This window comes from Pavona decussata, unplaced genomic scaffold (genome assembly GCF_977016875.1).
Source record: "Pavona decussata unplaced genomic scaffold, jaPavDecu1.1 SCAFFOLD_102, whole genome shotgun sequence".
Classification (NCBI taxonomy): domain Eukaryota; kingdom Metazoa; phylum Cnidaria; class Anthozoa; order Scleractinia; family Agariciidae; genus Pavona; species Pavona decussata.
The window spans coordinates 1,343,019-1,357,500 of record NW_028145517.1 but is presented as its reverse complement, the minus strand read 5'-3'; the positions used below and the strand labels follow the sequence as shown (position 1 = coordinate 1,357,500).

Sequence of the window (14,482 nt, the reverse complement as noted above, 5' to 3'; positions counted from 1 at the left end):
TGACAATAACGAGGGAGCAAAACCATGTACTGATGATGACCATGATAGTGATGATGATGATGATGGAGACAACGACAATGATGACAGTGAAAGCTCAGATAAGATACTTCTCAAAGCCAAGGAACATCTGCAGCATCTTCCACAGGCAGATTTGTTTAAGTACAGTAATAGAAATTCTAAACCCGCGACCTCCAACAGATCTGAAGCAGCAACAGTAAATGTTCAAACTGGGCATGTGTGTCCCACACATGAAAGGGTCTGCAAGACCAAAGGGGGGCTGACCCAACATCAAGCCACACACAGATAGGCGGTATTTGCCTGTTGGTAGTGAGAACAGTAAAAATAAAGATCAATCTTCCTTAGTCATAAAGGCATGAGCATAAACAGAAATATAACAACAACAGACATTACAATGTAACTGTCAATGAGTTTAGCCCTACTGTTGTCACATTTTGTTGTGACACACTGATCTGCAACAGCATAGCAGAATTTAAAATATAGTTTTAAAGTCAAAATTAATAAGAACTGGTACTGCCAAAGTAGCTGAACTTTAATATAAATTTGCAATTTATTTTATTGCAATATTTAGAGGTGTATAACTGCTACTTTAACTTAGTGACACTCACATAAAGTGATTGTTCTACCGGGCCGGGTTGTTTGAAAGCCGATTAACACTAATCTATGATTAAAAGTTAACCGAGGTTTTCATCTCGCTCTTGAAGAGTGGTTTTAAAGCCTAATTTCAAGCTAAAGGTAAAGCAAAGTCTAAGTCAAAACTGAGAGCAAAAAAATCTTTTGGAAGAATTTTTACCGATTAGTAATTAAACTTGAATCATAGTTTTTGTTAGTCCAGGATGAGCTTAATCGGGCTTTGAACAACTGGGCCCTGATGAATAGACATTAATTCTCAAGTGGACCAAAAAACAAAATGTACGTTACGAACATCATTACTTTGATGGAACTTTTGTCGATATAATATTTATTTCACTTACAAAATTCAATCCACATATATTTTATATATACAAAGGAAAAGAACGTAGTTTTCACACGATACTTGAAACTTAACTATAAATGTAACTGAACTGCAAAAAAGTCTGTTCTCAGGTCAGAAAAAATTGCAAAGGATTACATTTCAAAACTCTTTACAATCATGAAATCAACCACAACAACAACAACAAATTTAAAGCGAGTGTATCTATCGCATCAGATTCTTTTGCGCGCCATTGCAAAATGTGAAAGAACATACTGCAACAACACAAGCTAGCTAAGAAAATATATCCCGTCGAAAAATGAAATGACTCACTGATACCCGGGATAAACATAGGTTGGCTGCGCTTTTTAGAAATTCACAACATGCACTAAGTATTAAAATGAAGCTTACAGTGTCGATTTCGTCGCTTAAGCTTATATTTAGATGGTGACCAAAACGGCTGGACAAGTTGACAAAAAAATAAACTAGGTTTACCTTTCAATTCTTCTGTGTCAAGTCGTCTGTACACCAGTAGCTGGAGCAGAAAAAATAAATCATGCAGAGTATAGTTAATCAAACACGTGCTCCGCTTGGCGTTGAATGAACTGTACACGACAGCAGAACAACGGCTCCAACCGACAAAAGAAAAATGACGCTCGCAGAAAGCGACAAAACCAGGATATGACTTGCAACACACTTACTTCTGCTTAATCTGCATTCACTACGAAAAGTAGAGGTTCCCAGATGGGGAAAATCCACAATAATCCTCGCAGTTCGACGCAGTAGCTTGCGATGTCCGCACCTTTTCGAACTCATATGCACACGCACATGGTCAGCGGAAAGTTTTAGAGCATGCGCTAGGTCAACGGATATTTCAGCCAATCAGCGGTTTTTCCGCCGTGCCAAGGATAATATGATGCTGCAGCAAAGAAATTGTGAACAGTTTAAAAGAAAACGACGCATTTTAAGCTCACGTTAGTCTGTATATGCACCACAGACATAAAACTACGTGTTATTTATTACGAGGTTGTCGACTTATCATGAGTGAAAAAAATTACTCTTTATCAGCATTATTTCAACATTTCGTGGTCGTGGTTGTTTTTGCTTGCAAACTGCTCTCAAACTCCGTTTAGTAAACGTGTGATATCAGCAAACTAAATTCAACACAATGGGATCTGAAACGGGTGTTTGAGGCGATGTACATGAAAGAATACGTGTGACTTATACAACAGGTTTGTTTACGTGATAACTTACCAAATGTAGCTGAGGTCCAATCGTCCATATCGCAAAAGCTTACAATCAATCAGTCATCTTTCCAGCTGTTTCAAACCGGAAAGAAACCTATAGTGAAATTAAACTATTATTGTATAATTGTGGTTATCAGGCGCCCAAACTTTGGAACAGTTTACCTGATGTTGTTAGAGCGTAATCTGATTTTAAAACTTTTAGAAAACTTTTAGCAAACGATCAATACTACGATGATGTAGCATTCATAAACCGCTTTTTATCCTGTATATAATTATTTTTTATCAATTTTCTCTATTATTTTATTTGTTCATTCATTTTTGTCGTGGCATGCTTGTAAACTAGCTGGTGCAGTTTGTGACTAAACCATATGGCTAAGCACATGTTTCCACGTTAAATAAAGCTCAGTTCATTTAATACAAAACACGGACTTTTCGTCAAACACATGGACCAAGAACTATACCAGCACAACAAAGCGAATTAATAAATAAAGCATAACCAACATATACTTGTAATGTCAAATTAGCTGACAAGTAAACAGAGCTAAAACAATACACTGTCGTTTCTTGCCAAATACTTCGTGTAATATACCACCAGTCTTATCGTCTTAAATCGAATTTAAACTGTGCTCTTCTATTCCATTAGGGCTATTGAAATCTCTATTCCTGGTAGCTATGTAAAAAAAAAAAGACAAATCTGGCAAATGGAAGACCTCAGGAAACAAGAAAATTTAAACGGAGCATGAATGAGAAAGGCAGGTGGGGTTATTGCCAGGGGGTCAGCAAAAACGGGGAATGACCGAATTTGTTTGGTGCGATCTTTTCACTGTATAGTGGTATAAGATCACAATTCCATATGCATTACACCCGGCGAAATCTAGTGTCAACGTAGTTGAGGATAGTTTCATGGTCAAAAATTTTGACTTTTTTTGTTTGTTTACTAACCATTAAGTAATTTTAAATGCTTACGGGTAACCTGCCAAGACGAATCACAGAAAACTCAATTCTCCATAGAAAGAAATAGTCTGTATTAGCTATAGTTACGTTTTTCGGTTATAAATCAGTTTCCAGATGTCTTTTTTAATTTACATCTTGGTTATCCTCTCGAGTTTGTTTGGAACTACTGCAGAAGAAGGTAAGATGTTCAATGCATTTCGATGCTATTTTCAGGGGCAACCAACGAGAACATATGAATAGTTATTGCCTTCTCTTCCCCTTTACAGACATATTTGTATAAGCAAATGCAATTTGATCTGTTTGGGTGCTTTAGCTGACAATTTCAGTTGAACAACCTTTAAGGGAAAGGAATTTTAGTTCGAATTCGTAAAGAAAAAAGTGCAAGCCGACCTTTTTACGCATTTTAACGACAAATATGCCCCTTCGAAAACGAAAGGACATTTCGCGACAAAAACTTTACATTTTCTTTTCAACAAATCCGACTTTCCGAGGTGATTACATTCAGGACTTTCCAAACAGATATACATCGAAATGAACCGCTGGTTGCCGCTGTATTTTCTTGTATTTCCCTTAACAATACACGTACGGTATCTGAAACAGTGAGCTTAAGGTCATATTATTTCCTCGAATCAATTCGGAGACGAAATTGACTTCCCTTTTCCTTTAAATAAATGGGTGAACTCCATTAGATTATTTCTTACACATTGAAGACAGTCCTTCGAGAGAGTAGCGAAGCGACTAGAGAGACCACAAGGAAAAACAATACAGCTTGAACTAAACCCTTTACTTCATTCTTAGGGTACGCGTTCAATTATGCAAGAAAAAAGATTATATTAGTCCTGAGCACACGTGTTTTCAAAACCTGAACGCGATTTTAAAGAGTCCACGTGCAGATAATATCCTTCTTACAATGTATTGGTTATCTTGGAAGTTACAAAAATTGGATACCATGGGTTTCCCCGTTCGTCGTTTAAATAACCATTTTGAAAGTACGGTAAACAGCGAAATACAGTGTTTGATATGTACCTAAACGCACGGAAGAAATCGTTTACTTACGTCTCTCGCGGAAAGCAATTTACCAAGCGCAAGGTTCGTTCGCTTGACAAACCCATTACGAGAGGTATTTATTATCTGTTTTATATTTACTACAAGGCTGAGATATGGGGAACATTGCAGTATCTGTTAATTTATTCACGCACCAACGATTGGCTGTTCAATTATATTATAAATGCAACGTGCACTTTCTTGACAAGAACGGCCGGAAAATTCAATTTCAAAAGTGAATACTCGCAAAACAAACTACAGATAGAGGTTTTGTGTTATTCTTGTCATTATAAAAAGTTCAAAATGAAATCAGTTCCTTTCTTCGGGAAATGGAAAAGAAACAATTTTTGCTGAGTTGTGGTCAAGTGTTTTGACGTCACAATGTGTCAAGGAACTAAACATGCGCGGTTGTTTTTGTATCTCCTAATCCGCTTAAATCTGGCCTGAATGGAATACGTTTTTGCGTTTGAGTATACATCGAAGTTAATCATTCATGACATATTTATGTCAGGAAGCACTATAGACTGAGAGAACCATTGCATCAGGAGCATTTGCGCAAAGGGAGAACCACAACAGGGCACATGAATGTTTTCACAAGACGTTGCCGGTGAAGCCAGAAGTGGTTATAGTCATTGCGTTCTGTACCAATACTTAGTTTGGTGGTCTTTTGGTAAATTTCTGCGGTTGTTTTTGGACTTCTCCCAGACTTGGCCCACGCTATGTATTAACATGCTTGTGACCCTAATCAATTTCGCACGAGTTGCTAGGAGCGATTTGAATGTTATCATTGTTGTTAAAGAGTGAATTTCTATGCAAAATGATAATTTTGAAAAGGTTTGTGGCAGTCAACTGGAAGCACGCAGTCGTATGCTTATCACTCTTCTGCAAATTTTCCCATGCACTGGCCCCTTACACAAAAATATCGAAAATTACTGGTGTCTGAGGTCCTTTACTCAGGAAAAACATTGATAGTTTTATGGCACAAAACTGTGCAAAATGCCTTGTTAACTCTTTTGAAAAAAATCTTTTATTGAATTATAAGTTGTGAAAAACCAACAATTTGGTAAAGAACACCTTCATGATTTAACAATTATACTACTAGCGCCCGTTAGGTAGCTAATGAGACTCATAGCTCCGATTTGGTTATAATCATCCCATATCCAACAAGCTCGAGTGGAATAATTGTTTTAGTAAAAGGAACCAAGAAATGTTGCCAGATATTGCTGATTTCATTTCAGGAAAGACGAGAAGACGATTTAATGGCCGTTATTTCTCGGGCATTGTATAATCGCTTCTGATAATCGCTAATATACCATGGCCGCTGAACCAATCAAAACTCTCCATGTAATTCAGTTATCCAACACTTCAGTTTGTAGTAAAAGCAGTTATGCCTCTTCCTTAGAAATCTTTACCAGATAATCAATTTTCTCACCGCTGACAAGCCAGGATATTTTTGTCTACCCCCGTCAGTCAATGATTGCTTTTAAAAACTCACTAAGATATGATTCCTTTTCGTTTTCTTTCAGAGCAAGTCACCTTGGTATTTGCTGGTGATATATCCTTTTCTGGGCCAGTGAGATACTACGTCAAGCATAATTACCACTCGTATAATGACTCCTTCAACGAAGTGGCACCGTTCATCAGGAAGGCGGATATCGCGGTTGGAAACTTGGAGTCTCCCTTCGTTAATGAAGATGTGTATAATTCCAAGTTTCAAGGAGCCAAGTCAGCGATTTTGGACTCAAGTCCTGAGGCTGTCTCAGCATTAGGGTACCGTAAAGATTCCATTTACCGATTTTACGTTCTATCCTAAATACTGTTTATGAGCAATAGCCTCCTGTTATTCCAACAATAGGCTTTTGTTAAGAAGCAATAGTTAGGATACATCTTGACTAAGAAGAGCTACGTGAATCTGACACCTGGTCTTTTAAAAACTTTATTAATGTAAGGGCCAAGCCAATTTAGTCTTTTGAAGATTTGACGTCTATTCTCTGTCTTACTATATAACAGTGAATGGTTCTCCTTAATTATCTTGGTTTTTGTTTATCAGTTTTGCTGGATTTGATGTCATCACATTGGCTAACAATCACATGAATGATTTTGGATCAAATGGAGCCAACTTTACCGCACAAGTTCTCAAGAAAGCAGGCATAAAATATTTTGGGATAACTTATGGAAAATTCGATTCTTCCCAGGTTAGTTTTTTTCAAGTGATAGGCAACTTCTGATAAAACTAATGAACAAATAAATAAACAAATGAAACGGGTAAACAATATCACATTTGAAGGCTTTTCTCAGTATTTTTTTTTTATTGCTTCCCATATTAATGTGCTTTAATGTTCACTTTGTACATTTTGTTCAAAAAAAAAAAAAAAAACAATATGGTGGCAGGCAGAGTTTGAAGGAAATACTGATTTGTCTCAGTCACGATAGTTCCAAACACAGAGTAAAATGTTTTATAACCCAAGAAAAATACCGAAAAAGCAATATTCGGAAGAAAAGTGCAATTTTATCATTCCTCTTCAAAACATGGGCTTTCCAAATATAAGATAATATCATTATATTTAACAATTATTCTAGGGGGGCGCATTTAATATTCAAAAGTTGTTTGTTGTGGCAAAGGTGGATAGTAGTGGAAATTTTCCTTTCCTGGAGGCAGTAGGATAAATATTTACCCCGTCTTATGGATTGGCTTGCTTCGTTTCGGTTCAGCTACGCTATAAATGACGCTTGCGGAACTCATGCAAACACGAACAGTTTTCCAATGATTGGTCGGACATTTTCGTTTCGGCATCTAACATAAGTATCATGTAAACATGAACAAACATTGACCAATGTGGAGACTAATCTGAGGCTGGTCTTAGTTCAAACCGGTCTCAAGTAATCGCCTCCCATACTTTTCAGATCGGCAACATCGCCTATCTGTAGTGGTACTTTGTATTAATAGAAACGTTAAAATCATGGTTTAATTTTTTTTAAACAATAACACTAACTGGTGCAGACCATTGTTTATTATCTTTGGCCACGGATTCATAGGATTGAAACTTTAAGAATTGGCTAATTATTTCAAGTTGTGCAAGTGTATTTTGGAGAATGGCTAAAAAACTGAGTATATTCTTTCAAGAAGAAATCACTTAATATGCTCTTTTAGGTGCTCTAAGAGCAATTTGATGCTAGAGAAAAGGTACGTTACCAAATAATTGAGCAGTTTTAACCAAAATACAGAGAGATTTTCATGACAGTGTACTTTAACTCGTACCGAAAAGAAGGGCAAAACATGGCAGTGTGGCCGAGTGGTTAAGGCGCCGGACTTGAAGTCCGGAGGTCCCGGCTTCAAGTCCCGCTCTGACCGCTAGCTGGAGTTGTTTCTCGGTAGCCCTGAGTTCAACTCCTTGCCCGCGCTTGTAAATAACCAGCTGGTCTGCCTTCTGTCAGTTGGGATTTTTAACCATGTTATGTTCAGTTTAAATTATTTCTTTGTGAAGTTTGATGCTCGGCCCCACTAGCACTTGTGCTATAAACACTGCCGAGGGTAAATAAAGGTTATTTGTTTATTTATATATTTTTTTAACCCATTAATTTTCATTGTCATTCCGATTAATTTTTTTATTCCTATTATTAATTTTTCTGTATAGTAGGTTAATTTTTATAACTATCCTTGTATATTTTCAGAGACCCGTTATCTTGGAAAGAAAAGGCATCAAAATTGGCTTTTTAGGTTACTGCGACCATGTGTCTCATGGAGGAAACAAGAACTGCACTCAAATGCGGTCTTTGTTTTCCGCAGGTCCTGCTATTTATCAAGAATCTACCGTCAACAGAGATGTAAAATTGCTAAAGCAGGTATGTAATACATAGATTCTTCTGATTTGCTTAATACGAGGGAAGCCCGGAACGGTAGCACGAGAGTGTCACACTCGGTGATGTCTACACAATGGTCTAACATCTTCGCATGCACCAGATTAGGACCCTTATGTAAAACAGATTTCCCGGATGTCACACATTCGAAGACAAACAGCGCCAACCATTCTCCGTATACTTCGCTTTAAAAAAAAAATGAAAGCTTTTCTTTTATCAATGATAAAATGATTTAGCAGACTAAAAAAAAAGGTTGACCTTATCTTCAAAGGAATGTCCTTGTTCTTTTTTTTCCTTTTTCACCCGCGGTTATTGCAATGGTTTTGCACGACAAGGTCGATCGCGCTATCTTCCTTCCTTAAGGCGACGTTGATTCAAACGTCGTGCTCTACTTGTGCCGATTTCACTGAATACATACATTATGATGTGTGATAATGTGTGCATTGTTATTATGTAACATTGACGGAATGCATCCATTGTTCAAATGCAGTAATTTTTGTCTATTACCACTGAATTAAGTTCGACGTTTGAAACAACTGCAAGCTACAGTCGAGTTTGAACGTTCCTACGTTGTTGGCCAATACGCCCACCAATTTATTGGAAGGCAATGTTGGCATCTCTCGGCTGGATCAAGCGACCTCCAGATCAAATCACTCACAAAGCTACGAAGCTACGAAGCCTCTTAAAGTAGGTCGTAGCAATGTAGCCATGACAGTATAAAACAAGGTTAAACAACGTGTGACGAGTAGTTCAACCCTTTGCATGATTTCGTGAACGTTACCGACACGGGAATACTGAGTCTAGCAAACTTATTTCTGCATAAGGCACGCAACTTACAGTAAAAGCAATTTAACAAGCATTGCCCTTTTCTCTTTCCTTAAGGCTAACGTCGATATTATAGTTGTATTTATGCATTGGGGTAAAGAGCTTCGTCCAGGACCTCTTCCTTATCAACTTCATATAACCAAACATTTGGTGTCTCTTGGAGTACAAGTTATCATTGGTTCACATCCTCACTTCCTACAGCCACATTGTATCCATGGCAACACGGTTGTAGCTTTCAGTTTAGGAAATTTTCTATTTCATCCTCCCCGCATTCTGGGCGGAAACGATCCGGTAAGTGAGCCACTTTTAAGAGGGCTCCATTGATTGTTTATTAGCATGATATTTAACAATTATTCCATGAGCGAGCGTTGGATATGAGATGGTAAATAGCCAACGAAGCGCGAAGCGCCGAGTTGGCTATAACCAATTTCATATCCAACAAGCGCGAATGAAATAATTGTTTTATTAAATTCTCCCCTTTTTAATATTGATGTTGAAGTTTTAAGAATTTTATTTTAAGTAAAAATTTCTTTTAAATTAAAACGACCGGATGTTGAGACAACTTCCGCCCAAAGCGCGCGAAGCGTAATGATCACAGGACACGCGAAGCTCATTGCGAAAGGAGTTGAATGAAAAATCGAAAGCGAAGTAGATCGAACAATTAAATCCGGACATCTCAATTTCAAGATACGTTTAAGTGTACAAGTAACAACCTTTCTGAGACAAGCATTTGAGTGCCTTTGAAGTTCCAGCTAATCGAGAAGCGTAATAGTTGAGCACATTAGAGTAGTGCCGAGCGAAGGAAGGGATCAAGTACGGCTTTTTTTATGCTGAACTGAATTCCTCGCATACGTTTTAAAACACTTAAGGCAAGCCGAGTCTAAGTGTACGAGGTACAACCTCACTGAGAAAAGCATTCAGTGCAAGTTTTTAAACTTCAAGCTTATCGAGAAGCGTAAGAACTGTGCACATTTCTTCAAATGTCTTACTGAGTGGTTCAGTGGTACCGAGCGACAGAAACGAACATTATGGCTGCCGCTCGTACGGATTTCATGGATGAACTTTTGTAACTGGAGTCCTCGCAAATGCGTAGAAACGGAAAGGCAGGCATTTAGCCCGCCTTGAGAAATTTCTTCGATCGGTTTTGTCCTCTTACCGCCAGGATTTGCAAGCAATCCTGAAATTTTTTAAGGTAACCGGTTGTTATTGTTGTTGTTGTTATGTAATCGTAAAATCGAGCAATTTTTCTGATTTTAAAGGAAACTTCGGAGATACGTACCATTAAATAGTTTCTTTTCTTTAATTTTTCATTATTTTTCCGAAGAAACTTTCGCTTCCCGCCGAAAAATGTCTTTAGCTTAGCGACACCTCGGGCAATCGTTTTCCATATAAGGTTAACTACGGTATATGAGCTGATAACCGGGATTTAATGAACCAATCAGAACGCTGAAAATGCAATATCCGAGGCCGAGAATTTAATAATTCGAAATATTCATTAGGTACCGTGCTTGGGAAAGATAGACCACAGGCAGCCCAAGCTCAATATCAGAGAACCGTTGAATTATAAGGATTTGTACGAGAATACAACGGATTTGTGTAAAACTGTAGAAAATAACAGTGTTTTGACAATAAAGTCAACTTACCATGTTTCTTCTCGTATTATTTGTCATTTACCAGTTTTTCAAGCCGATTCGAACCGATTTCGGCCAGTTAGCCGAAACTCCGAACTATATTCAGCCATGCCCGAAGCGTGAAACAGAATTAATCCGTTGAAATCATCCCTTGTGTCCCAATTCCTTCATAGAATCAAAGTAGAGATGAATATCTATCCTTCCAGCGCATTTCCGACTCAATTGAAGCCGTATCACGCTTGCTCTAGAAAGATTTTCTTCAAGTCAGCTTGCTTCTGAAATTTCGAAAGACTCGCGGCCAGAACGCCATGGACACATTGAACGTTCGAACAGCACGGTGGGTAACAAAAGTTCCCTGGCACGGGGAGAATAGCGGCCAGTTGTCCACAGGCAAACAGATTTGTTCACGAGGTCACCTCGTGATAGAACTTAAGAATCACTCAAGTTACTCCAAAATTCAGCTTCCAATGTAAACTTCCAAGTACTGGTTTATATAACCAGTTCTTGGGATTTGTAGTGGAAACTATGATTAGAGATAAAGCAAAACTTCAAACGTTATGAATGTAATGCATGACGCGTAAGAAATAATCACAACAATTTTGTAGGATGAGATGCACACAATCAAGCAGTATTGAGCTGATCTAAAATGTTTCTTGTGTGTAATCTCTGGGTCACAATTTTGCGTCCTGTGGTGTGGGCAAGCTACATTCTCGATCCCAGACCTCTTATCTTTTGCACTTGACTGACGTTGGGAGTCAAGCCTAAAGGCCCTGGGCTCGAGAATACACCAATGAGATTGTTCATGTTGTGCCTTTGAATTCCTGAAGAACGATGTCATGAGCACACACAAGGCTGAAATTTATCTTTTAAAAACAAGCTTACGGGAGAATCAAACAAATACCCTTCCTATCAAATATTTTATGTACTGTTTTTCTTTTAGACTTTGTACGGAAGACTTGGTTTCAAGCCAAATAAATACATGATTGAACTGTACGAGCGTTATACTCTTGGATATAAAGCATTTAGAGAATCGAGTTTGAGCCAGTTGTTACAAGTAACCGTGTCAAGGTATGTGCGAAGCATTTGTTTTTTTTTTGTACGATCTCTACCTATTTTTCAGTATTCACCACTAACGTCGTCCCCCTAATTAAAAATGGCATTCCCCGAACTCGTGGAGATTGGGGCTGAAAATGTACTTTAGTCGTTTATCTATTTTATATGAAAATGAGCATCGACATCTTTGTAAACTAAAATTTTAATACGGAGTTTATATAACGCAACCATTATATCACATGCATGACTACAGATATAAACCACAACAGATGGCCAGTGTTTGCACAAAATGTTCTATTCTTTCTTCATGGGAGAACCAAATGCATATAAGAAAGGTCCATTGACTTTGTCAAGTTGTATTCCTACTAAGAAATGATGGTGGAACACGTCCCAGACACGATTTCGTTACATGGAGTACAAATTCTTCTCGTGAGTGACCGCTGCCCAAAATTTCGTCGCCAGTCAAATGCCCGATGGGGGCTGGGGCGGGACTCGTCAAATGCCCCACCCCCGCCATGTTAAAATGAACAAGTCACGTCCACGGCGGGAGGGAATCTCGTACCCAGATCTCCCACGGTCAGGTGAGGGTACGAGATTAGGGCGGGGGTTGATCGTGCTTGGAATAAACCAATTTCGATATATTAAAATTTTAGCTTGGCTAAGAGGCTTAGGGGGATAAAACAGCAGATAGTAATTAATATCTAAGCCTCGATGTAATTTATGTTGTTTTGCTCCTCTTGCCTTAGCCTCGCAGCCCCAAGCTAGAATTTTAATATATCAAAATTGGTCTATTGACCGAGACGATGGACGTAATTGGTCACAAATTTATTGTCTTTGCTGGTCAACGTCACAAAACCAACAAATGCCTGATCTGACCCCTGACGGACAATGTGAAATAATGCCCTGCCAATGCCTGGTGGGAAAGGATGAGCATTGCTGGAATTAATTGGTACGTATATATGAGGACCAATACATTCTCACGTATGTTTTGTTTTTCTAGGAGCGGTGTCCAGGGAGCCACGTTTTTACCACTTGAAATTGTATTTGACTCTAAAACCAAGCGCCTGCACCCAAAACCTCTGGAAAAACCAAAATGGATTAGTGTTTGTGGACGGGACGACAAAGATTGCATGAAATGCAAATTTTAAATACCGTAATAAAAGGCGAGTAAAGACAAACTGAGCTACAGATACCGGTCTTGTTGCTTCCATCTGTTCGTGTTTGGAGATGTTTTTTGTCCGTACTCCAGCTTCAAAATAACACATTTAACCAGATGAACTCCTCTAGGTATTCACGTCTGCCAGGTGTTTTGCACCTCCACTGACTTTGGAAGATATTTGGAGCATTACAAAGGCTGTTTGAAGGCACAGTTACACAGGCCGATTAAATGACAGTTAAAGAACGATTTAACATGCTAAATAAGGTAAAGGCCATTTTATCGCGAACTTGTGATTTTTCTTCAACGAAATCGCATTTAATCGGTGGCTTTCACCGATGTATTAACCTGAAACCATTGGGATACCTTTTAAAGACCTTTATCAAATAATTTGAAATTTTTATGTTGGCCAGATATTTATTTTATTTTTATTTATATTTGCCGCACACAATTAAGTTACAATGATTAATAAATTACAATGATTACAATGATTACAAATGATTACAAAGTTACGTATACAGTGATTAAAGTACAAGAGATAGAAAAGAAGTGGCGAGGGAACCTAATAAAAACCATGGGTCTTAATTGTAAAACTAAGGTTCCCTCCCAGAAAAACAAATGATGACTAAACCTACTTAGATAATAAGCAAGCATAAGCATAAGCACAAGAAATCAACGTGTAAATCGGGCCGACGCGGCAAACAAAAGCACAATAAAGGGAAATCGTTCCTTTCTCTTGTGCTTATGTTTGCATCGTTGCGTCGCCGAGTGTAAACCGGGATGACGCAATCATAAGCCCAAGAAAACAGAAAAGTAGTCACATGTTGTCAGCGGAAATATGTTCTGTTTTCAAGATGGCGGTGTGTACGTCCGCCATCTTGGATTTAAAATTTTGGCGCCAAAATTTTAATTCCCTGCTTATGTCACCTTGTGCTTACGCGTATCGCACGCGTAAACAACCCCGTGCTTATGCTTGCTTGTTACGTGTAAACCAGCCTTTATAATAAATTCTGCAAGAACTACAAGGACAAATATGTACGATTTAGTTGCTGGAAGAAAATTGGGGAAAAATTGGATTTGGGTGGGGCTGAAGCCGAAAAAAGAATACAAAAACATCCGTTACCTCGATCGTCTGGACAATTTGGGACGATTATATAAAATTATTATATCATATGAATTATATGATGCTGAAACAAAGAAATTGTGAACAGTTGATACGAAAACGACGCATTTCAAGTCATGAGTGACAAAAATTACTCTTTATCAGCATTATTTCAACATTTCGTGGTCGAGGTTGTTTTTGCTTGCAAACTGCTCTCAAACTCCGTTTAGTAAACGTGTGATATCAACAAACTTAATTCAACACAATGGGATCTGAAACGGGTGTTTGAGGCGGTGTACATGAAGTAATACATATGACTTATACAACAGGTTTGTTAACGTGATTACAATTAATCAGTCATCTTGTCCGGCTGTTTCGAACCTGAAAGAAAACTAGTAAAATTAAACTATTGTTGTATTATTGGGGTTATCAGGCGCCCAAACTATGGAACAGCTTGCCTGATGTTGTTAGAGCGTCATCTGATTTTAAAACTTTTAGAAAACTTTTAGCAAACGAATCAATACTACGATGATGTAGCATCCTTCAAAAACTCATTAATAATTCATAAGCCCATTGACCTATCAAATGGTCGATAAAACATCACGTGCAGTGGTTTTAAAACCCGATAAAACCTCCTCCTTA

The 14,482-nt window shown here is 38.1% G+C and overlaps 2 protein-coding genes across 2 annotated transcripts in view; both read left to right on the top strand.

The window, feature by feature from the left end:
• LOC146471526 (uncharacterized) overlaps positions 1-1,472 on the top strand; it is a 2,664-nt gene extending 1,192 nt beyond the window's left edge. Inside the window, exon 3 of the mRNA XM_085120760.1 lies at positions 1-1,472. This exon is cut by the window's left edge and continues 323 nt beyond it. Coding sequence (XP_084976886.1) covers positions 1-307 — 307 coding nt within the window. The 3' untranslated portion in view covers positions 308-1,472.
• Positions 1,473-3,162: 1,690 nt separating this feature from the next.
• LOC146471525 (uncharacterized) lies at positions 3,163-12,921 on the top strand. Its single transcript, XM_085120810.1, has 7 exons — positions 3,163-3,349; positions 5,742-5,985; positions 6,266-6,410; positions 7,888-8,058; positions 8,956-9,189; positions 11,470-11,597; positions 12,583-12,921. The coding sequence occupies exons 1-7, from the start codon at positions 3,286-3,288 to the stop codon at positions 12,728-12,730; spliced, it is 1,134 nt and encodes a 377-aa protein (XP_084976936.1). The 5' UTR covers positions 3,163-3,285; the 3' UTR covers positions 12,731-12,921.
• Positions 12,922-14,482: the final 1,561 nt, after the last annotated feature.

Bases quoted from the DNA above. Each gene is read 5' to 3' on its own strand.
- LOC146471525 (XM_085120810.1), top strand. From the start codon at position 3,286: ATGTCTTTTTTAATTTACATCTTGGTTATCCTCTCGAGTTTGTTTGGA. The intron at 6,411-7,887 runs GTTAGTTTTTTT...GTATATTTTCAG, and splicing joins GAAAATTCGATTCTTCCCAG to AGACCCGTTATCTTGGAAAG. The intron at 9,190-11,469 runs GTAAGTGAGCCA...TTTTTCTTTTAG, and splicing joins TTCTGGGCGGAAACGATCCG to ACTTTGTACGGAAGACTTGG.